Source organism: Periophthalmus magnuspinnatus, chromosome 5, assembly GCF_009829125.3.
Source record: "Periophthalmus magnuspinnatus isolate fPerMag1 chromosome 5, fPerMag1.2.pri, whole genome shotgun sequence".
In the NCBI taxonomy this organism is placed as follows: Eukaryota; Metazoa; Chordata; class Actinopteri; order Gobiiformes; family Gobiidae; genus Periophthalmus; species Periophthalmus magnuspinnatus.
In genome coordinates this window covers 15248034-15274632 of record NC_047130.1, presented here as the reverse complement: position 1 = coordinate 15274632, position 26599 = coordinate 15248034, and the positions used below count along the sequence as shown (strand labels likewise).

The 26599-nt window shown below is 42.1% G+C and overlaps 1 protein-coding gene across 1 annotated transcript in view; it reads left to right on the top strand.

The window, feature by feature from the left end:
- Window positions 1-1636: 1636 nt before the first annotated feature.
- Window positions 1637-26599, top strand: part of LOC117371486 (vitamin D3 receptor B) — a 42015-nt gene continuing 17052 nt past the window's right edge. The window contains exons 1-4 of the mRNA XM_033967185.2: window positions 1637-2068; window positions 2684-2754; window positions 14782-14929; window positions 20905-21035. Of these exons, the coding sequence (XP_033823076.1) occupies window positions 14784-14929; window positions 20905-21035 (277 nt within the window). The 5' untranslated portion in view covers window positions 1637-2068; window positions 2684-2754; window positions 14782-14783. The remainder of the gene's footprint in view (window positions 2069-2683; window positions 2755-14781; window positions 14930-20904; window positions 21036-26599) is intronic.

Genomic DNA, 26599 nt, shown 5'->3' with positions numbered 1-26599 from the left:
TCTAGAAGAGTGAGGAGGAAGAGGAGGAGAGAGAGTGAGAAAGAAGGAGAGATGAGAGAGGAAAAGCGAGGTGATGGAGAGAAGAAAAGAGAAAAGGAGAGTTAAAGAAGGAGAGAGAGAATAGGAGGGAGAGACGAGAGGAGGGGGAGAGGGGGCTAAGAGAGAGAGAGGGGGGAGGGGGTCGGTGTAGCTTTAACGCTCACGCGGTCAGAGTTGTTTACCTCTCGGTTACCTCTGACGTCAGGACACACCCCTGCTCCGGTGGGCGGGACTGGGCGTGATGGATAGAGCCTTGGCCAATCAGAGCGCAGAGGAGCAGCGAGAGCTCGTCTGTGATTGGCTGCGGAGGGGGCTGGGGGGAAATCCCTCTTTTTTTTCCCTCTCGAGAAGAAGCGCTCCCTATAACCCAGGCATTTGGCCCGGGGGCGGGGCGGCACGTCACATGACGCTGCTCAGACTGAGAAAAAAACACTGAAATAAAGAAAAAAACAAAACACTGAAATAAAGGGGGGAAAAAATGAAATAAAGAAAAAAAAACCGCTTGAATAAAGAAAAAAAAACACTGAAAAAACAAACAAAAAAAAAACACTGAAAAAAAAAAGAAAAACACTGTAATAAAGACATCAGAGTGAGTAAAGATAATACAGGACAGGTCCATATGACTCTATGATGTCTGTTATAATGTGATTTCCTCGCCACAAACACCCTGTTCCACCTTGTGATGTCATAATGTAGTAATACAGGAAGTGCTCCATTGTGTTTTTGTGTATACACCTTCACTAGAATCATTTGGATCATTTCACTCCTGGAATTGCCAATTTCTACTGAACTAAAGGTAATAGGAGCTGCTAACTTGAAAACTACCACTTGATGACATCACAAGATGGAACAGAGCATTTTGAGCTTTGGAGATAATAATAATAATAATAATAATAATAATAATAATAATAATAATAATAATAATAATAATAATAATAATAATAATAATAATAATAATAATAAAGTAATGCTAACTGTAAGCATTGCTCTGCACTGCACTGAGGCATGTTAGACAATCTGACCATAAAGAACTGACTGAACTCCAACAGGTGACCTGATTTGTGCTGTTAAACAAATCCCTCTGAAATAACATTATAGTCACAAGCTAGCTAGCATTAGCATTAACCAGCAGTCACGTTTTTGTGTAAAATCAAACCCCTGAACAGGACCATGAACGCTCAAAACTGACCACAGGCTCCTGGAAATGGCTCTTTAAATCACTTTACTGTTTTTTTCTTAAAACTTTCATTACAGTGTTTGATAATGTGTGTTGCATTGTGTCTCCATGGTAACTGCTGAACATTCCACCACAGAGATATATGTAGAACACTCCCAGTGTGATGTTATAGGTGCACTTTAATAATCTTGTTATAGACATTTATAATCTCACCTGCTCCTGTCTGTAATGTTTTAAATTGACCTGTGCAGGTGTTTGGTTGTTTTTGTTTTATGGTATAAACTGGGCCCATGTAAAAGAGTCTCATGTTCACATAAAGCTCTCTGTAGAAATAAAGATGGGGATGAAATGCCTGGGATGTGCGCGCAGAGCAGGGGGCGGGGCTCTGAGCAGGAGGCAGAACTAAAGTAATGTCCATCTATTTGGGTCGTGTGAAAGGAGCGACGTTTTTTTCTCGCTCCGGAGCTGGATTTTTGAGCCTTTTCTTCAGCTCCACCCGCCGCTACCGAGCCTGTATTTACCCCAGTCCTGTTTAGAAACACTGAACCGCTGTTACCCGGGACGAAGCGGGTCAAAGCGCCTAAACTTCGTCCCAAACCGCGAGCTAACGGCTAACGGCTAAAGCTAGCTCCGTTAGCCCCGCGCTGCTGCTGCGTCTCTCGGGTGGAGCGGGGTTTGTCCTCGGTTTGTGCAGGATCCAGGTGTTTTTTCGGGGTTTGTCTCTGTGGTTTGTTGGCGGTGGAGCTTCTGGGAACCGGGGAGAGCACAGGGCGGGTCTCCTGCGGGAATGAGAGCGACAGAAGCGGATTAAAGCCAGGTGAAGTCGGGTCGATGGAGAAAAGTTGAGCTGAGGTAGGAGCTGGAGGAATGACAAACTTTGGAGCTGTTGTAGTTTGAGCAACACGTTTAGCTCCTGGTTTTAAGACTGGAAAAAGTCTTTTTAATCCACGAATCTTAAATAAGTCTGTCATTATGGTCAACACAACAGACACAAGTTTAGCACAAACCAACAGACAAATCCAGGCTTTAAACTGGCCTTTAACTCCATTTATTTATTTCAGTGAGTCTATTGGACATGACTGATCTGATTATCATAAAGTTAATGGTTGATTGATTTACATATAGAATTAACCACTTGCATCCTAACTCTTAATATGTTCTTTTTAATCATAATGATATATATTTTTTTGATTATTTAATTTTCCATAAACTGTGAAAATAGTGAAAATCCATGATTACAGTTTGTTTTCGTGACTATTCTCGACAGTAACAGGCCGTATCTGAACCTTTTTCATGTTTGACTCAGTTCCTGTAAAGTTTTGGTGCTTATTCAAAGTTTTGTTGTTTATTTGCGTGAAAATAGTTGCGGCGTTACGTAAACACGGCGCAGAGGTCACGCACTGTGCGTAAAGGCTCGCGCTGCTCTCTGATTGCGAAATGCACTTTTTTCTTTTCTGGTGTTAACAGGATCAACGCGAGGGATCAACAAGAGAGGTTTTTACGATTGACCCGCTGAAAAGAGCATGTTCAACCTGCAGGTAAGTGAGTGTGGAGCTGTTTATGACGCAAGCACGCACAACACACGCACACTACATGCACCACACGGACCACACGTACTACACGCCACACATGATCTGATGGTGAAGAGTAAGTCTGAGAAAAAGTAAAAGAAGTCTAGTAAAAGGGGAACATTTTTTCTGGAATGTTTTCTGAAATATGTTAAAGTTGCTCTATGGAACTTTTTGGAAGGACGTCTGCTGTCTGTGTCTCTATGGAGATGTGATTGCGTTGCCACTAGTAGGGTCAAGAGTAATCAAAATTAAATTGAAATCGTAGTTTGACACATCAGACCTGTTGATCTGTGACCACGTTCCACAGTGTGGCTTTAAACCAGCGCTGTTCTGTTCAGATCTTTATCTGTCATTTATCTAGTCATTTCTTCTCATAGAGCCTCTGAAATTGTATTTGAAATGATTCATGTTTGAATAATCTTTAATCAACAATTTTCAACATGCCATTTTTGACCTGCCATTTTGTGACATACACGCCCACTGTGAAGTACAGGCTACATTCTCCAGTTTTATTTTCTTAATCAGTGATACTCATAGGAGTCGACAGCATCGGGTAGTCATTTTGGTACCAATAAAAAAAATGTGCTGCTAGTGTGATGTGCAGCTATCTAAAGGAGGTCTCGACAGTATGCAGCGCTGTGCTGTGATGACGTTTACAGCGACGTCAACTCCCTTTGGGCACTGCAGTTTTCTAACATGGAATTCAGCGGACTTGTTTCTTTTATGAAGTGGTTTTAGATGAATATGTGTAAATTATAACATAATGATTAGAGATGGGACGATGTACGATAATATTGCTAATCACGATAAAATGTCCGCGATTAATTATTCGTGACATTTTTTAATAATCATGATCATTGCACACGATTATACTCGCCTTTACGGTACCAGTCTGCCTCATGTTTGCAGTTTCAATATAATGTTTAGATGTTAGTTCTGGTGATTGCCCACAAGAGGGGCCTCTGCCATAGCAATGACACTTGTTAGCTTCTGTGCTTATCGCTGTCTGAACTATATTCTGTCAGATATCAACAATAAACAAAGTCTGATTCGTAACTCTCCACGGGAACATGCCACAGCGCGCCTCACAGATGAGATGCTAATGTGTGTACATATTATATTTATACCTACAATAATGCAAACTACAGAATAAAACAAGACCTTTCAAACGATAGACAAATGAAGTCTAATTCATTCAGCTAAAGTGCAACACATGTGCCAGAGCGCATGCTCCGAATGTGCACTATGTGCACAGAAGTGATGCTAAGGATTAGACGCGATATATTTGACCTACAATTAAGTCAAAAGCAGAATAAACCACGCTTATCGATCAAAAACAGCATCCAACAAAAATCCATCAAAAACATAAGGTTCTTTACTCCGTAGTCCACTGTCGGATCTTTACTCTTTGCCATGAACTGCTCCAGGCCTGAGATCGCGTACTCCCTTTGTTTTGTCTGTTTTGTCACGTTTAAAACGCAAAACAACAGTGCGTAGAATGTGCAATTATGCACAGATTTCTGCATCCACTCGGTTCGGCTGTGTCCGAATTCGCCAAGAGCCTTAAATGCATTGTTGACAGTGTTTGTCGACGGGTGCTTGTGTCACTTCCGACGTGACAAGAGCTGTCCCATTTCGACAACATGGCGGCTACATTGAAGAGTACACATTTTCTTCTGGGTACGTCTGTTTACGGAAAAGCATGTCATGCCATACATCATCCTGTCCCGCTGCTCATTGGCTGTAAGGTGAAAATGTCACTAAATGTGTGTAATGTAATTGGTTGATTCTACAAGGGGGAGAGTGGGCCGTAAACTTTCAGTCATCTATAGCACTGATTCACTGTCAGGGGCTCCACTAACCCACAACCCCCACCTTATTGGCCAACATTGGTGTCAGTCAGAAGCTACTGCATGTGTTTAGCACTGAGGAACAAAGTTGGCGCTGTCAGAAGTTTATTATGCTTGAAAACGACAAAAGAAATTCAAAAAAGTGACGAAGCAGATTTCACGTTTGGAATACTTTCCTGCAGCAGATTGGACATGGAGGAGCTTATTTTGTGGACATAATTTATTCACTGGATTATATTCTCTGGACCTGTACCGAACAAATGAGGCCAACTTTGTGGGAATATATTGATGTTTGACAGAACCAGAGCCCTCAAAGGTAAGTGAAGTCCACATTCACATTTGTGACTTTTCTGTAAAAACGTCTTTCCTGTCAGCACTGTACATATTCAGAAAGATGAGCGGCATAGCTTTCATTTGATGTGTAGATTGTTTGTGTGGGTGACACAGAAGTGTATGTACATTGCTGTAAAGTTGTAAAGTAGGCCCGGGCCGTCGGAACATTAACAGGTTAATAATTATCATGATAATATCGTTAATCGCGATTATTTTGGCCACAATAATTGTGAGTCTAAATTTTAATATCATCCCATCCCTAATAATGATCCACAGGGTCAGAGATAAGAACTATAGAGACACAATCACAAAAGGTTTGATCTAAAGCTGTACTATGTAACTTTTTGGGAGCAGGTTTGTTTCTGTGGAGATGTTTTGCTTTGTCTGGAATTGATCAGCAAAATCACAAAGGCTCCAGTGTTTTCAGTCCCATCACAAACAAAATCTCCTGTTTAATCCTGTAGTTTAGATCTGTACAAACATGTTCCGATGCCCTCCCTGTGTGTCAGATGCCTTCCATCTTTCAGAGTTTTTGTTCAGTTTTTCTGTTTTAAAATGTGACTTTGAACAGAATCTTTTTATTAACCACTTAGCGTTCTGACGGCCCGCATTACAACTTTACAGCAATGTACGTGTATTTCTGCGTCACCCACACAAACAATCTACACATCAAATGAAAGCTACGGCATTCATTTTCCTGAATATATAAACCATTTACTGCTCTAATTACCACAGAGAAGTCAGAAATGTGGATTTGGACTTCACTTACCATTGAGCGCTCTGGTTCTGTCAAACATCAACATATTCACACAAAGTTGGTCTCATTCGTTCCGTAAAGGTCCAGAGAATATAATCCAGTCAAGAAATTATGTTCACAAAGGAAGTTAGAGCCTCCATGTCCAATCTGCCGCAGGAAAGTGAAATCTGTTCCGTCACTTCTCTGCATTTCTTTTGTCAGTTTCAGGCATAATAAACTTCTGACAGCGCCAACTTTGTTCCTCAGCGCAAAACAAACTTGTTAGCTTGTGATTGACACTGAAGTTGGCCAATAAGGTGGGGGCTGTGGGTTACTGGAGCCGCGGACAGTGAATGAGAGCTACAGATGACTGAAAGAGTACGCCCCACTCTCCCCCTTGTAGAATCAAGCTGTTACATTACACACGTTTAGTGATGTTTTCCTCTTAAAGCCCATGAACTGCGGAACACGCTGATGCGTGACATGCAGTGGTTTACTGTAAACAGACGGAGTTTGCTGCGCGCGTAAAAACACGAGACTGGATATAAAGATCCAAGTGTGTTGCGTAATTTTACGCAGCAGTTTTGCGTTTTAAACATGACGAAACGGACAAAACAAAGGAAATGCGCGACCGAGGACACTGTGGATGTTTGTACAAGTTAAACTAGAGGCATCTCGGACCCGGAGCGGTTCGTGGAACCGAGTGAAGATCTCATGGTGGACTCAGGAGTAGAGGGACCTTATGTTTTGATGGACTGGATGCTGTTCCTGATCGGTAAGCGTGGTTTATTCTGCTATTGACTTAATTGTGGGTCAAATGTGTATCATGTGTAATCATTAGCATTAGCTAATGCCAATCTGCGCCCCCCGACCACCACCAATCATCATGCACACACCACTTGGGTGAAGTGTCTTGCCTAAGGACACAATGACAGAACTAAGGACACAATGACAGAAATTGGTCCGAGTGGGACTCGGACCAAAGTGGGTTGCGGGACCAAAGCTCTAACCAGGCCTGGACTTACTCATGATAAAATGATTGTAAAACTCTCATTTTTATAGGTATTGACCTCAAATTTGAAATGTAAGTGGTCAACAATCTTGTCAGTTGAGGTATTGTGTATTTTTGTCCCCAGCTACCTACTGCAGCTTTCTACACCTTCATTTTCACAAATTTTTTTTGGCGAGGATGAGAAAAAATTTTTTTAATGTGTGTTCCAAAGTGTTTAAATGCTCAGCAGACAAATGTACAGTGATTCTGATGCCTGTGGGTAAAACTATAGGGTGTTACCTTTACAAAGACCCCACACTTGTGCATTTACTACTGAGGGTTCAATAATGGTGATTATTTTAATTTGGAGAGGTCAGAACAAAGGCAATTTCACCAAAATCACCCGGAATGCTAAGGGGTTAAACATATCTAATCCCAAAGCTTGTCTGAAAAATCACAATCACATAGCCTAGAATGTTCCAGAGTGTTGCATTAATGTGTAAACAGTAAAATACAGTTCTATCAACAAATGTGGAAAGTCATTACAGCTGGCAGCATTTCAAAAGTGTTACTAAACCAGATGCACCGCCCACTCCTGTGTCATGTTTAATATATAAGTATTATATCACTGTCCTGGGTCGTCCCGGGTCGTCCCGGTCGTCCCAGGTACATGTGCTTTCATATGCTTTTACCACTTTCTGGTTTGAGTTATAGTGTGTTTATAATAAGTCATACCTGTTCATAATTTGACCTTCTGCAGCTCAAGTCTCATCATGGTGCATTTTTATTTATATATTTAGTTTTCTTTTTATTGTTTATTTGAACATGGCAGATAGAACAAACAGGGATGAACCCCAGAAGGGCTTTAAACCTGTTCACATTTCACTCTGAATCTGAGGAATTTTGTGGAAAACTCAGAAAGTACAGAACATTTGTCAAAAGAATCAAATCAGTCAAACTTCCACCAAAGAAAAAGTCCCACATTAAATATTGACCCAAAAATCCAAAGTTTGATCTACAATCTACTGAACAATGAATCGATGTAATGATATAAGCCGATGTAATGATCATCATGAGGCCTCGTCATTAAAGTATCAGACCACAGACTGAGTAAAGAAGAGCCCGTGTGACATCAGGTCCAAATTAAGCTCATCGAGGCTAGCAGTTATAGGGGCCAATCTGGAGCCCAATTCAGACCTTGAGTATCATAGCAACCAAAGAGCCAATCTGGAGCAAGGCTTTTGAAGGTAACACCCCTTCCCGCCCACAATGCTGGTTTAGCATGGAGTGGGCACTTAGCAACATTGTCAATCAAACCTGTTGCTAACACTAACAATCTCGGAGAAAGAAGGCACCTGATTTTTCTGTTACTAATGTTCATATCTTGATTTACAAACACAATAGTGAAAAAAATAAAAACTTCAGTATCATGTAGAGGGGGTTAATACGGACATTTAAAACCAAAATGACGAGTCTGACAGCAGCAGTTACAAAGAGGATGCACAGTTTTTACAGAGAAAGTGAATGTTGAACCTTTAGGTCTGTCACTATAATCACGTTCTTTATACAATCGATGGAACTATATTTTTGAGGGGAGTATTTATTTATATAATTTTTTGGCTGATGAGGTCTGAGCCACAGATGGTTGAGTTCATCATTTCTACGGCTCATTACAGACGCACCTCAGGATTTTTAACAATATTATAGATTTATAATAGTTTTGTGGTTTAAATCTCCTCTTTTGTTTTTGTGTCAGTCAATTATCTGTATTTACTTCAGTGATATATCAAACTTCAGAATCTGAGTGGTCGACTTCTCATTATTAGTTTGGATCACCTCCACAAACTCGTCAGACTAATCTTCTGTCTTAAAGTCTCTGACCACGCTAAACCAGGATTGAACCAGGACTGAACCAAGTCAGCAGCAGCAACAGCAGCAGTAGCAGTAGTAGTAGTAGCAGAGTGTGACAGTAGACTGTAGTAGACTGTAGTATCTGGTGTGTCTGTTTGTGCAGTTCTCGCCTGGACATCATGCTGTTGCCCCCATCAGCTCCTGGAGAGATTCAAACAGAGTGAGGAAACAGAATATTGACAATATGACACTTTATTATCAATACTGCGAAACGTCACCTGATCCTCTGCAGCTGATGTCATCATCATCCCCGGGGAAGAAGCTAAACCAAGTCTAAAAAGGGTCTAAACCAGGACTGAACTAAAACTGAACCAGGTCTAAACTATGTCTAAACTATGTCTAAACTATGTCTAAACCAGGTCTAAACCAGGTCTAAACCAGGTCTAAACCAGGTCTAAACCAGGTCTAAACCAGGTCTAAACCAAGTCTAAACCAAGTCTAAAAATTGTCTAAACCAGGACTGAACTAAAACTGAACCAGGTCTAAATTAAGACTGAACCAGGTCTAAACCAGGTCTAAACCAGGTCTAAACCAGGTCTAAACCAGGTCTAAACCAGGTCTAAACCAAGTCCAAAAAAGGGTCTAAACCAGGACTGAACTAAAACTGAACCAGGTCTAAATTAAGACTGAACCAGGTCTAAACCAGGTCTAAACCAGGTCTAAACCAGGTCTAAACCAGGTCTAAACCAAGTCCAAAAAGGGTCTAAACCAGGACTGAACTAGAACTGAACCAGGTCTAAATTGAGACTGAACCAGGTCTAAACCAGGTCTAAACCAAGTCCAAAAAAGGGTCTAAACCAGGACTGAACTAGAACTGAAGCAGGTCTAAATTAAGACTGAACCAGGTCTAAACCAGGTCTAAACCAGGTCTAAACCAGGTCTAAACCAGGTCTAAACCAGGTCTAAACCAGGTCTAAACCAGGTCTAAACCAGGTCTAAACCAGGTCTAAAGCGGGGCTCTTTAGAGGCTGGGGCCCACTGAGGGGGCGACTCTTTCCTCTGAGGGTACACTGTAAAAAATTTCAGAATAATCCTCAGAAAACTTAGAACAGGTCAGACCTTTTCAGATGAAGATTGTTTTGAGGTTCAAACTCAGACAGACGTCAGGGCTGTGGTATGAATCTATGTGAGAAACAGCAGAACGGAGAGTGAGTTTGATCTGGTATTTTGGTATTTACATTTAAAAAGTCAGATTAAAGGTCCCGTATTACACAAAACTGAGTGAGCTTTAAGTCATGTTCTAATTCTCCTCCTCAAAAACAGACCTGGATTTGTGTTTGTTTCATTCACAGAGGTTTGAGTAACACTTTATTATTAGTCTGTAACATCTCCAAAGCTCAAAATTGTCTGTTCCACCTTGTGATGTCATGATGTGATAGTTTTCAAGTTAACAGCTGCTTTTACCTTTACTTCAGTAGAGACGGACAATTCCAGAACTGAAATGATCCAAATGATTCTAGTGAAGGTGTATAGAGTAGGACCTGGTTCAGTCCTGGTTCAGTCCTGGTTCAGTCCTGGTTCAGTCCTGGTTCAGTCCTGGTTCAGTCCTGTTTCAGTCCGGTTTAAGTCCGGTTTAATTTTGTTGTATTGTTTTGAGTGACACATGTTTAAACCTGAGGCTATGTTTTACAGTGTGGAGCTGTGTGTGAGGCCGAGCAGGGGCTAGACCGGACACTGACCTGCTCTGACCACTCCACTTTAGAATGCTCACTGTTCTGACCGCTCCTAGCCCCCTGACCACTCTTAGTCCTCATACTACTCATCGACAGAATAATCAATACTCGTCCTGTCTCGACCACATGTTCTGAAGTCCATTATATCGCTAAAGAAACTACAGACGATAAACAAATGTTAATGAAAGTTAAATGTTGTTAAACCTTTCCTGCTTCGCGTCCCCTGACCGTGGTCGGGAGACACAGGGGAGAGCCGTCCTCTCCAGGGCCGAAGGGTCACTCGTCCTTCGGGGTTTAACCCCCAGTTCTTTACCTTGTTGTTTGGAGTGTGGTGCGAGTTGAAAGACCACTCCAGTCTGCTGCTCAAGAGTTGGCTGCTTTATTAGCTCTGCTGCACCGTTAATACACATCAGTTACACCGTCTTGTCCCCAGGACCACTCTAGACTCACACACATCTCGCCTCTTCGCGGGTTGAAACTAAACTATATGCGCCACATGCACGCGCACGCCACCTCTCACTCACGCTCACGCACCACACTGAGCTAAAGCACATAAAAGCCTGACACACATCGCACAACAATGTGTTTGCCACTGACATAACAATCCTGAAGAAGATTCACAATAAACTGGTTGTGTCCTGGTTGTGTCCTGGTTGTGTCCTGGTTGTGTCCTGGTTCAGTCCTGGTTCAGTCCTGGTTCAGTCCTGGTTCAGTCCTGGTTCAGTCCTGGTTCAGTCCTGGTTCAGTCCTGGTTCAGTCCTGGTTCAGTCCTGGTTATTTTCAGCTCTATTCAGCTGAAACCTGCTAACCCTGTAGCTTAGACATCACTACATTCTATACGCCAATATTTTTGAATACAGCTAAATTAATATTAAGTTTTGTTGTCATGTAGAGTTCTTGGTTTAGTCACAAATAGAAAATATTTAACATTTGTGAATTCATCTTTTGGATATTTTATGAAAGTACAAAATGAATGGGGGAATCTGTGTCTTTCCCATAGTGTATGTATAAATGTATAAATGGAGCTAACCTGCTAGCTGCCACGTTCCAAACAGAAATTAATCATGGGCTGGGCTTCCGACATCATCAGGTCTGGCTCCAATTCACTTTCTATTGGAAAACCAGTGGAAAACTGACCTCCTTAGGGCCAAATCAGAGGCCCTCTGGGCCAAATCAGAATCAAACCGCCCCTAGACAGTGTAGTTCCTCAGTAGTAGCAGGAGTCTCTTACACATCCTTGGTGTTTCAGGGTCAGTCCAGAGCAGACCTGTTTAAACTGGACTCAGTTTGACCCAGAACCAGGTTTGAGCCATAAAACACTTCCTCTGCACATGCTCACTCTCTCCCCCAGTCTTTCACTCGCACTGCCCTTACCCCTCCCTTGGTCATTCTTTTTGTCTCTCTCCCTCTTCCCTCCCTCTCTCTATCCTCTCCCACCTCTCTACCTCCTTCTCTCTCTTGCTCCCCTCTCTTTCTCTTCCTCTTGCCATCCGTGCTTCCTTACTTATGTCCACATCATAATCGAGAGAGCCAGAGGAGGAGCACAGAGATGAGGAGGAGCACAGGAGGAGCACAATGATAAAAACCTCTTTCTTTAGACTCTGTGCTGTTCCACATTAAATATTGTACTTTGTGTTCCCATGTGTCTTATATCTGTGTAATCCCTCAGTGTCCAGTAGGTTCATAGTGGTCCATGGTCCTGTTTGGTTCTCGTTTAGTCCTGCTTTAGTCCAATAGGTTCATAGTGGTCCATGGGTGTATTCTAGTCTGTGTCTTATACTTGTGAAAGATGCAGCTCAACATCATTATAAACAGATTCAGGAAAGGTTCATTTCTGTCATTGGAACTTTTTTAGTATTGATATCTGTGAAACATGAGGATCTAGTTTCGATACTGGATTTAGTATCGATTAATATCTGATTTTCGAAACTTTTGCCAGCAGTTTATATTTATGGAATCTTGGTTCATCATTATTTAAACCTCTCCATTTCCCATCAGCCCCTGCACACAGTTCTTATGTCACTCATGTGCATTTAAAAATAGAAAAACCAGGATGAAGCACAGATGAAGCGAGCGTGTGCGTTTGAACATGTGGAGTCAGGCCTATTTTTACACTCTGCTTTTTGAAAAAAACTGACTTTTGTTTACTCTGTCATTATGTCATTTTGTGACTGTAAATGAACGGAGTTGTGCGAGGACATTACTGTATTTGTAGAAGTGCGTCCTCTGTGTGGCTGCGTTTGATGACATCATAAACTTGTATGTGTAACATTCTATAAGCCAGTCATATTTAATACAGATGGGGACAGCTAAAAGTAATCTTGTTTAAATCATAGACTGTATATGTAAATTGACATGCTAACCTGCTAGCTTAGGCTGTATATATTAATGGACATGGCTAACATGTTAGCCGCAGTGTTCCAAACAGGAAGTGATCTGGCCATCGACTCTGGCTCCAATTCACTTTCTCTGTAAAAACTGTGTCCCTTCTTTCTGTAACTGCTGTTGTCAGTCTTGTCATTTTGATTTTAAATGTTCATATCAACTGGATCCTGAGGTTTTTATTTCACTATTGTTTCTGTAAATCAAGATATGAACATTAATAACAGACAAATCAGGCGACTTCTTTCCCCGAGGCCGATTCTGCTAGTGTTAACAACTGGTTTGACTGACAGCGTTGCTAAGCGCCCGCTCTCTGCTAAACCAGTGGTGTGGGTGGGAAGGGGCATTACATTCAACACCCTTGCTCCTGATTGTCTCTTTTATTGCTATGAATCTATGAGTTATGCTATGAGTTCCATATTTGGAATTCCAAATATGGAACTCTACCCCAAATTGTCCCCTATAACTCCTAGCCTTGGTTACCTCCAAATGTGGTGCAGAACAGCGGAACGTCACCACACTCACTTAGCGACTGAGTGTGGTGACGTCACACTCACTTAGTCCAGGTCTTTACACAGGCTGTGGTTCAAACACAGGTTGCTGCTGTTGTTGTTGCTATTGCTGTTGTTGCTGTTGGTGTGGTTGTGGTAGTTGTTGCTGCTGTTATTGCTGCTGTGGTTGCTAATGGAAATAAGCAAAGTGAATTTACCTTTAGAATATTTATATATTATAGAGGTCTAAACTACAGGTTAGCAGCACACTCAGACAAGGAGTTGGAAATTATTTATGTCAGTTTTTTCCATTGTTTCAGATACTGTTGTTTCAGTCCTGTTGTGTGTTGTTTCAGACGTTCCGTCGTGTTTCAGATGTTCTGTCCTGTTTCAGACCTTCCGTCGTGTTTCAGACGTTCCATCAGACATCATGTTTCAAATGTTCCGTCGTGTTTCAAATGTTCCGTCATGTTTCAGACGTTCTGTTGTGTTTCCGACGTCATGTTTCAGATGTTCCCGCGTGTTTCAGACGTTCTGTTGTGTTTAACCCGCATCTCTCAGCACAGACTGGTGTTGATGGCTCTGGGCCCATTACTGTAAATGTGAAGTGTTGAGAGCAGAGTAAATAATGCATCAGCTGATTATAGCACATGGCACACAAAGCTCCATCTTGTTAAAATGTAAACTTTTCTTGGGTCTAATCACTGAAATGATCATGTTGAAATGAAGTACATTAAACTAAATTAAATGTTTTAAATCCCTAAAGATTTTTTAACTCTAATCAAAATAGGTATAATTGTGTTTTATGTCCAGTCAAACTGCTGCACACACCCTCGCCTTCCATTTGTTCTTTCCACATTTTCACTTGAGAATTGGATCTGTCCATCGATGATCAAACTATTTGTCAAAGGTTTAAAATATTCATGATTTGGACCTGAGATTTGTGCATTTATTGAGTCTTCGTCTGAACAGAGACTGAAGTATCCAAGAGTCTGAAATCTGTGAATCGACCTGTAATTAGACCCAATGAAAAATGAAACACTGTGAGAGCTAGAAATACCACAGGGACGAAACCGGGACGAAACCGGGACGAAACCGGGACGAAACCGGGACGAAACCGGGACGAAACCGGGACGAAACCGGGACGAAACCGGGACGAAACGTAGCCTGACCCTGAGCTGTGAACACAGTGCAGTCGGAGGTGTGCCATGGAGAGAGTGATGGTGTCTCATGTTGTTTTCGCCCATGTTGCTTCAGAGAACTGGATCCAAGGCTCATGTAAAAGACCAGAATGCTGTGTTTATACTGTGTCATCTGGTCTAGGGCTGACACAATACTAAAGCGATACTAAGGAACAGAGTCGATACCGATACCGATACTACGATGGTGAAAACCTTTCTTTAGACTCTGTGCTGTACCATATTAAATGGAACTTTGTGGTCTATTCTCATGTGTCTTATATCTGTGTAATCCCTCAGTGTCCAGTAGGTTCATAGTTGTCCATGGTCCTGGTCTAGTCCTGGTAGGTCCATGTAGTGGTCCATGGGTGTGTACTCATCTATGTGGTCTTGTTCTGTTCTGCAGTGTATAGGTAATTGTCATGGTAACGGCTGTTCTCTGCCCTCAGTGATGGAGTCTACGGTTGTCAGCACATCCACGGCGGCAGGGGAGGAGTTTGACCGAAATGTGCCGCGGATCTGTGGCGTCTGCGGAGACAAGGCCACCGGGTTCCACTTCAATGCCATGACCTGCGAGGGCTGCAAGGGTTTTTTCAGGTAACACATGTATACACATCTATCTATCTATATATCTATCTATCTATCTATCTATATATCTATTTATAAATCTATCTATCTATCTATGTATCTATGTATCTATATATATATATATATATATATATATATATATATATATATATATATATCTATATATATATATATATATATATATATCGATCTATCGAGATCGATCGATAGATCTATATAGATAGATATATATATAAAATTTACTAGTGCAGAGGTGGACTGTTTCTCCTGTCCATCAGTCTGGACTCGTGGGGGGAGAAGCAGCTCTGGTTCTGTTCTTGAGTTTACCGTATTTTCTGCACTATAAGGCGCACCTAAAAGCCTTTAATTTTCTCAAAAACCCACAGTGCGCCTTATAATCCGATGCGCCTTATATATGGATCAATATCGGTCAATTATGACACCCGTAGTCAGGAGGCGTCGCTGAAGTAATAGCGGTAATAACCCTTTAAGGACTGAGCACACTGTGGGCCAGTATAGTTCACCTAGACCTATACTTTTATTCTTTTTTAGCCAAAAAAATCATGTTAAACGAAGTATCAGCATTTGCTGCATTTTTTCCACACAACTACTTCTATTTTACACATCCATCCGTATTTTTTCTTTTACGCGTCGAATAAATGACTGGGAAAATCCCCGCAGCCCCGCGCTCTCATTCAACACCTTCAGGACAACAGAGGCAGATTACTGTAATGATGGTAAAATATTTAGATAGCCCCGTGTCTCCGTTTTGAGACGCCGTTTGAATTTACATGAGAGCACGACTGGGCGTGGAGTTACGCTGCTGGAAAGTCCGCAACCCGCTCTATCTGCTACGATAGGATCCGACACTATAGGGATAACGGGGAGACGGGGAGACAGCGCCGGGCGATGTACGCCACAATCTGCCAATGGATCGCGGATGCCTGGGCTGATATATCAGTCTCAACTGTGGTCCGAGTTTCACGAAGGCAGGAATTGTCACTGAACTGTTAGACAACAGCAGCGACACGGATAATGGCGATTTTGACGAGACGGAATCGGGCACTTTGAATGAGCTCGACCAACTGTTCAACTCAGACACTGAAGAGGAAGAACTCGACGGATTCGTGAATGAGGAATGAACTGAAAAAGTGAGGCTTTACGTGTTTCTTTCACGTGTTTACAACTAAACAAGGCTGGGAGATATTGTGAATATGGACATTAATGTTTGATCAACATTGAGTTATTGTTGTTACGTTGCACTATTTCGAGAGTTACTCTATTGTGAATGCATTAACTTGTTTTGTGAGTTTGACTGACTTATCTGACTGTTTTGTTGACATTCCCTTCAGCGCAGCTCCATCTCGTGGATGCGTAACACAGCCCCAGATACTACAGTAGTTTATATTCTATGCGCCTTATAATGCGGTGCGCCCTATATATGAAATTTGTTTTAAAATAGGCCATTCATTGAAGGTGCGCCTTATATTCCGATGCGCCTTATAGTGCGGAAAATACGGTAATCTGACTTCATGTTTCTTCTTATATACTTTTGCTAATTGTATATTTTTTCTTAAAAAAACACACGTGTGTGATGAGTGTGTGGGAGGAGCCTCTGTGACGCTCGGCTCCGTATCGACCTGTTACTGGCCCTGGGCGTTTGAATTTGGAGCCTAATGGAGCTGTGTGTAAATTAACTACAAACTGTACCTCCCACTCACAGGCATATACATATATATGCCTGTGAGTGAGTGTATATATATATACACATATAAACACACATACACGCACATCACATTTCAGAACATGTTTGTACAGATCTAAACTACAGGGAGGGCATCTGACACAGGGACTTTTTCAAGTTGAGATTTTGATGTATTTAAACTTGCAGCTCTAGACCTGCACCTAAACCAGGGGTCGGCAACCTTTAACACCCAACCAGCCATTTGGACCCTATTTCCACAGGAGCCACAAATATTTTTTGACATCTAAAATGAAGATAACACTGTATATTGTTTTGGCTTTTTTTTTTTACCGTATTTTCCACACTATAAGGCGCATCGGAATATAAGGCGCACCTTCAATGAATGGCCTATTTTAAAACAAATTTCATATATCCACGAGATGGAGCTGCGCTACAGGGAATGTCAACACAACAGTCAGATAAGTCAGTCAGTCAAACTTTATTAATAGAATAAAAAAAAACATTCTGAAAACTTTGTTCACTCACAAAACAAGTTAATGCATCACAATATAGTAACTCTCAAAATAGTGCAAAGCAATAACAATAACTCAACGTTAATGTCCATATTCACAATATCTCCCAGCCTTGTTCAGTTGTAAACACGTAAAGCCTCACTTTTTCAGCTCATTCCTCATTCATGAATCCGTCGAATTCTTCCTCTTCAGTGTCTTGAGTTGAACAGTTGGGCGAGCTCGGCATTCAAAGTGCCCGATTCCGTCTCGTCAAAATCGCCATTATCCGTGTCGCTGCTGTTGTCTGGCAGTTCAGCTACAATTCCTGCCTTCGTGAAAGCTCGGACCACAGTTGAGACTGATATCAGCCCAGGCATCCGCAATCCATTGGCAGATTGTGGCGTATGTCGCCCGGCGCTGTCTCCCCGTCTCCCCGTCTCCCCGTTATCCCTATAGCGTCGGATCCTATCGTCGCCGACAGAGCGCGGTTGCAGACTTTCCAGCAGCGTAACTCCGCGCCCGGTCGTGCTCTCATGTAAATTCAAACGGCATCTCAAAGCGGAGGCACGGGGCTATCTAAATATATTACCGTCATTACGGTAATCTGCCTCTGTCCCTCGAAGGTGACGAATGAGAGCGCGGGGCTGCGGGGATTTTCCCAGTCATTTATTCGATGCGTAAAAGAAAAAAATATGGATGGATGTGTAAAATAGAAGTAGTTGTGTGAAAAAATGCAGTAAATTCTGATACTTCATTTAACATGATTTTTATGGCTAAAAAAGAATTTAAGTGTAGGTCTAGGTAAGCTATACTGGCCCATAGTGTGCTCAGTCCTTAAAGGGTTATTACCGCTATTACTTCGGGTGTCATAATTGACCAATATTGATCCATATATAAGGCGCACACATGAGGAGTGATGAGAGACAATGACAACTCCAGTGTGATTATTATGTCCAGTCTGCTCCACAATTTCTTTCAAAAAACTCTAAAGGCTTATCTTTTAATCCCAGGTGCTTAGTCTCCATTTGTCAAAGCAGTTTTGAAGGTTTCTTTGCCTCATTTGCTTTTCCCGCATATTACGCAGAGCGGACTCTGCGCGTGAGTCACCTGTAGCGACAAACTCATATTTTAAGTAGGACTCTTGGTGTTGTCTGTTAAATTTAGCTTCCTTTTTCTTTGAGGTCGTCGGCTCCTCTTCTGGCTCCTCAGTTGGCCTTTTCCCCTTTGTTAAAAGCTCTCCAAAGACTTTAGTTTTGGCTCATTTTCACTCGCTTGTGGCTCTACTTTTGGGCGACGTGTCTGATGTGTTATACGTGATACGTCATCGTGGAGACAAGAGCAGATCTATCACAGATATAATAAACTTGCCACTACATCAAATAGATTTCTGTGGCGATTTCCTGTCAGGATTTTCATTATATATATATTATATCTACGGACAAGCTTATTAGCGCGTCATGTGGGATGGGCGACATTTACGTCGAAGAAGATCCTCCTGCTCCTGAACCTCTGTGCACAGCGTCTGAAAATCGGGGCTGTGTCTTTACGCAGGACTGTCAGCTGTGTCTGTGAGGCATGAGCAGTGTTATTTTTAACATTGTTTTGCCAGTGTGACACTTATTTTGAGCGATGAAAAATAAGAAAATATAATTTTGTTTTAATATTTCAAGATCACAATAATCTTCCAGTTTAAACTACAATAAAAAAAAGAACACAAATAAAATACACTTCAATTAAATACTTAAAATTTATTTTCCCAAGCAACGCAGTATAAGGATAAAAGAGCCGCATACGTCTCCGGAGCCGCAGGTTGCCGACCCATGACCAAAGCCCAAACCTTAAAGTGACAGTACGTAACTCTCTGGTCACCCGCATGACTCCAAAAGTTAAAACCACACTTCGGAACATTCTCCATGGACATAATTGTTTGTCATACTGTAGAATATAATAGCCAAAGCATAATTGCCATGAAAACAAGAGTCATGTCTGTGGAGATGCAAGCCCACTGAGAGTCAGGATGCATGTTTTCTATTTTCAGTGCAATGGAAACATTCATACTGAAAAAAAAACATACTCTTATTTTAGTAAAGTTTTGACAAAAAAATTGCACACTATGGCTTTAACTTATTTTAACCCTTACGTGAACTATAAACCATGTTTTTGTGAGCTAATAATGAAAGATTAACAACATGATTTTTGGGCCCACAATAATCAGGTCCACAGCATGGACCTTATTATTGTGGATCTCACACACACACACACACACACAGAAACAGCGGTAATGTCCCACAGTTACATAACCAGTGTTTACTCTGAGAGAAAAAGATGAGATATAGGCCAAAGGTGACGCGTCCACTCAGACACACACACACACACACACACACACAGACACATTTATACATGCATACACTAATGTCTAATGTTTCTTCATCACAAACAGACCTGGCGTTGTTTTGTTTCATTCACACATGTTTAACACACAAACCCTGCACATTTAGGCTGAGTTCTTCTCTCAAACTGAAAACACTCTGTTTCACCTTGCGATGTAATGTGATGTGCGATGTAATACAGGAAGTGCTCCACTGTGTTTTTAAACTCCACACACCTTTCCTATCATTTGGATAATTTCAACCCTGGAATTGTCAATCTTTACTGAACTGAAGGTAAAATGAGCTTTTAACTTGAAAATGACCACTTCATGACAAGGTGGAACAGAGCATTTTGAGCTTTGGAGAGGTAGATATCCATCCATTTTCTTCTGCTTATCCGGTGCCGGGTTGCGGGGGCAGCAGTCTAAGCAGGGACCCCTTGACACATCCTCCAGCTCCTCCGATGGGACCCCAAGGCTTTCCCAGGCCAGCCGAGAGACAGTCCCTCCTGCATGTCCTAGGTCTTTCCCGGGGCCTCCTCCTGGTGAGACATTCCCGGAACACCTCCCTAGGGAGGCGTCCAGGTGTCATCCTGAGAAGATGCCCGAGCCACCTCAGCTGGCTCCTCTCGATGTGTAGGAGCAGCGGCTTTACTCCAAGCTCCTCCTGTGTGACTGAGCTCCTCTCCCTATCTCTAAGGGAGTGCCCAGCCACCCTGCGGAGGAAGTCCATTTCGGCCGCTTGTATCCACTATCTTGTCCTTTTGGACATTACCCAGAGCTCATGATCATAGGTGATGTAGGAACATAGATTGACCGGTAAATCGAGAGCTTTGCTTTTCGACTCAGCTCCTTCTTTACCACGACGGTCCAATACAGCGACCGCATCATGGAGAGTATCGATCAGGTCCAGTGTTCTGCGACCAGGACGAAAACCGCACTGCTCCACCTGAATCCGAGGTTGGACTATCGGACGGATTCTCCTGTCCAGTACCCTGGAATAGACCTTACCAGGAAGGCTGAGGAGTGTGATTCCCCTATAATTGGAACACACCCTCCGGCCCCCCTTCTTATACAGAGGGACCATCACCCTGATCTGCCAGGTCTGTTTTTGAGGAGGGAACAGCATTAGGGCTTAAAACTCACAAGGACTATTCCAGGTGTAAACTCGGACTAAACCCGGACTAAACCAGGTGTAAACCAGGTCTAAACGACCAGTTGACCGAATTGATTTTCGAATAGATTTTTTTCTTTTAGATCGTACCTGGACAGCTGAGTGAAACTGAGACATAAAAAGCTACTGAAATTCTAATCTAGTATTTTTTTCCTTTCCAGCATGTGCGGTTCATCTTAAACACGACCTGTGTCCAGAATGTGATGATGTATATGTCCAATCCCACTCATGTTCTGATGTGTGCAGGCGCAGTATGAAGCGGAAAGCCTCGTTTACCTGCCCCTTCAACGGAAGCTGCACCATCACCAAGGACAACAGGAGGCACTGTCAGGCCTGCAGACTGAAGCGCTGTGTGGACATAGGCATGATGAAGGAGTGTAAGTACAATGGGGACCACAGGAGGGGCTGTCATGCCTGCAGACTAAACCAGGTCTATTCCAGGTCTATTCTAGGACTAAACCAGCACCACCTGAAGGAACTTGTGGACCACAGTTTTAGAAACAGGTTATACAGAAGAGGGAGAGTTACATAACACATACACCACAGATACAGAGATGCTCACCCAAAAGTGCCTAGTGTCACTGTGTCCTTAGGCAAGACCGTTTACTCTTAACTAGTTTGAGTGTGGTTTGTTAGTGAGTGAGTGGTAATGGTCAGAGGGGCTATCATAGCCACAGGTGCCCTGGGTCAGCGTGTGGAGTGAAAAGGAGGTTTGTTGTTATGATTAGTTAATGTTTCAGATGGTTAAACCGTGGATGTTTCAGATGGTTAAACCGTGGACATTTCAGATGGTTAAACCGCAGACTCTAAAGCCGGTCTGACCCCACACTAGTGGAAGGTGTCTCTGCTTGTTATTTAAACACTAGTTGGGGCCGTGTGCAGAGGGCTCCTGTAAATATTATGTAATGTTTGAGCTCAGGTCGAGTCTCTTTGGGTCTTTGCTCCGTCAGAGTTCATCAGCTTTAGACTACTACAATGCTGCTATTTATACTGCTATTTACACTACTACTGATACTTATACTAATACTAGCTATTTATACTACTAATACTAGCTAACCAGATGGAGGGAGAACACACAAACTCCACACATTGACCTGACTCGAATCGACAAGTTTAATCTGCCTTTTTACATATAAATACAAAGTTTCCTGGTAATGTTTTTGCATGAGTTCCCCATGCAGGTGTTGTCTTGTAAGTTCAGTTTGGGTCAGATACAGAGATTCAGAATAGTTTTGAGAGCTTTTGCCACGCCCTCTCTTTAGTCGACCAATTGCTCGGCACCACGTTTTTAGTCCAATGAGAACACAGAACAAAATATTCAACAGCACATCTGAAACTAAAGTCAGTTTTGTCACACTCACATTATCGAACCTCCAGTAGTAAATACACAGGTTTGGGGTCTTTGCAAAGGTAACACCCTATAGTTTTACGCACAGGTATCAGAATCACTGTAAGTATGGCTGGTCAACATTTATACACTTTGGAACACATAAAAAAATTTTTTTCTCATCCTCGCCTAAAGTTTTTCTTAAAATGAAGGTGTAGAAAGCTGCAGTAGGTAGCTGGGGACAAAAATATATTGTATCTCAACTAAAAATAATATTGTCCTCTCAAATTTCAAATTTGAGGACAATATCTATAAAAATTAGATTTTTACACTCATTTTATTAGTAAATCCAGGCATTTTATGGAGAGACTTTTGATGTATCCACATTTATCCAAACCTCTCCAAACCTCTCCAAACCTACCCAAATGGAGACATTTGGAAAATGTTTGGAAAAATAATAACTTTTGAATGCTTCAACCCACAGACATCAACGAGGGCTCTACTGAAAACGTACACTTAGATGAATATTTATCCACACACCTAGCTGCTCTATTGCTTATGTACATTTATATAGCATATCAAAACGCAATATAAAATGTATATTTGTTCATAAAATATAGTCAAACCAAGTGGTATAAATATATATTTACAAACTCCACACTGCAAACAGTAAACAAACATATACTTCAAAATGTAAACAAACACACACTGCAAACTGAAAACACACTGTACATGATTATGGTTTCTCCCTGCTTCCTTCTTCTTGCTGTGTTCTGATGGGTCCTGCCTCTGCCAGCTCCAAGACAAAAGTTTATCTAAAGGCCTTTTGGTGCATATAGGGATCTTACCCTTTGATCTACAATGTCCTTTATAGAGAATTAAGGCCTTCACAAAGGCATTGTTCACAAAATGGTGAAAAAATGTCTTGCACTTGTTAACTCCCCATGCTAGTTTATGTTCTACCGCGATACCATGCGAGAGGCGCGGCTTCACCTGTGTATGAATATGGCGGCTGATTAAAAGCTTATCTGCAATAAGATCCTCATGTGTTTGGGAATTTGCATGGTAGGAGAGGATGGTTACCAATTACAGAGTGCTGCCAAAGTTTGATGGCAGTACTCTGTACTTGAGCGCTGGAAAAATGAAGTTAGTATCTGGAGACTTGTTACAGAGGTGGACAAGAAAAAGCAAGTACTGGCGGTGGCACTTGGGCTCGAAGGAAGAGCCAGAGAAACGGCGTTGGAAATATCTGCGGATGATTTGAACGAGGATAACGGTATGGAAACGTTGCTTGCAAAACTGGATACGATGTTTTTGAGAAGGAAGATAAAGGCCGCGCTTACAAAGCATACTCTTAGTTTGACTCAATAACAAAAGACAGTGCGGTGTCCATGGCGGACTATATCATTGACTTTGAGCAGAAATACAACCGAATGAAAAAGTGCAGCATGACTCTGCCTGACGATGTACTTACCTTCAAGCTTCTGGACGAGGCGTGTTTGGAGGAGAAAAACAGACAGCTCGTGCTTACTGTGTATACTGAGCAGACCTTTGTACCTATGAAGTCAGTTAAAATGGATCATCGGTGGAAAGACAACAGGTAGAATGAACAACAGCAATGAAAAACAAGATGCAGCGTTTTTTCACGGAGCAAAAGCCAACAGGAAAATACAGACGTAATGGCCCATCACAGAGGGGGCATCAGCGGCAGCAGCCACAGCAAGGCACCAATCCACTCAACAAATATGGCAGGCGAACGAGATGTGCCATTTGTCAGAGCACATACCATTGGGCGAAAGAATGTCATCATCGGGAGAACGACGTTAAGTTGACTCAAGATGAAAATGTGGAGGAGTGTAACATCACCCTGTTTACTAAAGCAGCTATGATTGACTCAGAAATCTTCCTAACGGAGTCTTTGGGCTCTGCCGTCATTGACACGGCTTGTACACGTACTGTGTGTGGTCAGAAGTTGTAGGACAGTTACATGGAGAATCTTACCAAAAGACAAATGAACAAACTGTGGCAAACGGAATCTCCCAGCTGCCGACCATTTAGATTTGGAGATGGTCAAGTTGTCTACTCCAACAGAAAAGTGAAAATTCCAGCCAAAAAAGGTCAAACAGAGTGCCACATTGAAACTGAAGTAGTCCGTGCTGATATTCCTCTCGTCAAGCAAACTGTTTTTGAAGAGAGCAGGAACTGTTTTAGACATGGAGAATGACAGAGTTATCATGTTCAAGCAGCCTATGTCTCTGGAGCTCACTAGTTCAGGACACCATTGTGTGGACATTAGAGATGTAAAGGCAGAAGTGAGCTGTAATGATGATGATGTCCTGGTTGTTACTGCAGACATGTCCCTAAAAGAAAAGCATAAAGTTCTTCAGAAACTTCACAAGCAGTTTGGCCACACCTCTGCAGAGAGACTGCAGAAGCTCATCCACAGCTCTGGAAATAGTGAACAAGACAGCCCTGTCATCCTGCGAGAAATCATTCATGACTGTGAAATATGTCAAAAGATACAACAGAACCAAACCCAAGCCTGCTGTTGGTTTGCCTTTAGCCTCAAAGTACAATGAGACAGTGGTAATGGATTTACATGAGTTGGAACCTGGCGTATGGTACCTTCACATCATCGACCACTTCACACGCTTCAGCGCTGGAAACATCGTGTGGACCAAGAAACCGTCGGAGATTAACTCTTTCATTCACTCGTGGATAAGCGTCCATGGAGCACCAAAACGGATCTACACTGACAATGGTGGAGAGTTCAACAATGAGGAGATAGGAGACATGGCAGAAAACTTCAACATTGAGAAGAAGACTACAGCAGGATACAGTCCCTGGAGCAACGGGTTGTTGGAGAGAGACAAGATGACACTGACAGAGATCCTCATGAAGGTGAAAGGGGAAAATGGGTGTGGTTGGCAAATTGCCTTAGACTGGGCCCTTATGGCTGAGAACAGTATGATCAATGTGCATGGCTTTAGCCCACACCAGCTAGTATTTGGTCAAAATCCTAATCTTCCTTCTGTTTTGGTTGATAAGCCACCTGCTCTAGAGGGCACAACTATGAGCACCAGAGTAGGGCAGCACATAGCGGCCCTACATGCCTCCAGGAGAGCTTTCACAGAGGTGGAATGCTCAGAAAAAATAAGGAGGGCACTACTCAAGCAGCTTAGGCCTACAGACAACAAGTATGAGACAGGGGACAGAGTGTATTATAAACAAGCTGACAGTACAGAGTGGAAAGGTCCAGGTGTAGTTATTGGTCAGGACGGGTCTGTGCTGTTTATCAGAGATGGGGGAATCCTTATACGTGTGCATCAGTCTAGGTTGAGTAAAGTGAATGCACAAGATGAAGAGAAACAGATGATGCACAATACTCCTGAAAACAGCTCAGAAAAAAAAAACCACAGTGACAGTTGATGTGCCAGAAAGTTCAGATGATGAACAAAGAGGAGAAGAAGAACAAATCAATGACAACAGTGAAAGTGGAGTGACAGAAATACCTAGACAAATTGATGTGGCACCTCCTGAAACGAACCATCATATAACTTCTGATTTAAAACTGAAAACAGGGCAGAAGGTCAAATTTACTGACAGAGAGGATGGTGTTCAGTACACTGCCAGAGTTAAAAAAAAACAAAACAGGAAAAGCCTAACGGCAGTACAAAGATTGGTACAATGTGCAATATCTTGAGCCAGATGGCAGTGAGGGACAAAAGCAAGCATTAGACATGTCACATTTTGACAACCTTGACATTGAGTCTGAAGATGTGGACACTGATGTTCTTATTGCTAAAAATATTTCTTTTGAAAGTGCTAAACGGCAAGAAATCGAGAACTGGCAAAATAATAATGTTTTTGAGGAAGTCATAGATAGGGGTAAAAAAATTTGTAATGTATAGATGGGTGTGTACACTCAAAGAAACGCCAAATGGTATTGTTCCAAAGGCATGGTAAGATGATTTGAAGAGGTAAACATTCAGAGTTTACAGATTGCTGATGGCTGTTGCCAGTCAAAACAAGTGGAAGGTTCACTCTATGAACATTAAATCTGCCTTTTTGCAGGGTATGGAACTCTCGAGAGACATTTACATTCGACCCCACCTGAAGTGGGCATGGACAATGTACTATGGAAACTAAAGAAATGTGTGTATGGATTTGCAGATGCCTCCCTCTACTGGTACAACAAGGTTAAAGAACTGATGCTGAACACTGGTGGTAAAATGTCTCAGGTTGATCCTGCAGTGTTCTATTGGCGGAATGACCATTCTGAGATCACAGGTTTACTGGCATGTCATGTAGATGATTTTCTTTGGACAGGATCAGAGCAGTTTGTAATAAATGTGATTCCTATACTTAAGTCTACCTTTCATGTAGGGCATGCAGAACATGAGAGTTTCTCTTATGTGGGGATGGATATTACCACAGTTGGTCATAAAGTACTAGTCTATCCCTCCTGCACAGCCGTGCAGAGGAATGCTCTTTTAAACGAAACAAAGACAGCAGCTCAGGTCAGAAATAGGACCGATCTTGTGGGTTGCTAAACAAACAAGGCCAGATGTAATGTTTGACACATGTAGCTTGGCGTCCAATATTAAAAAGGCT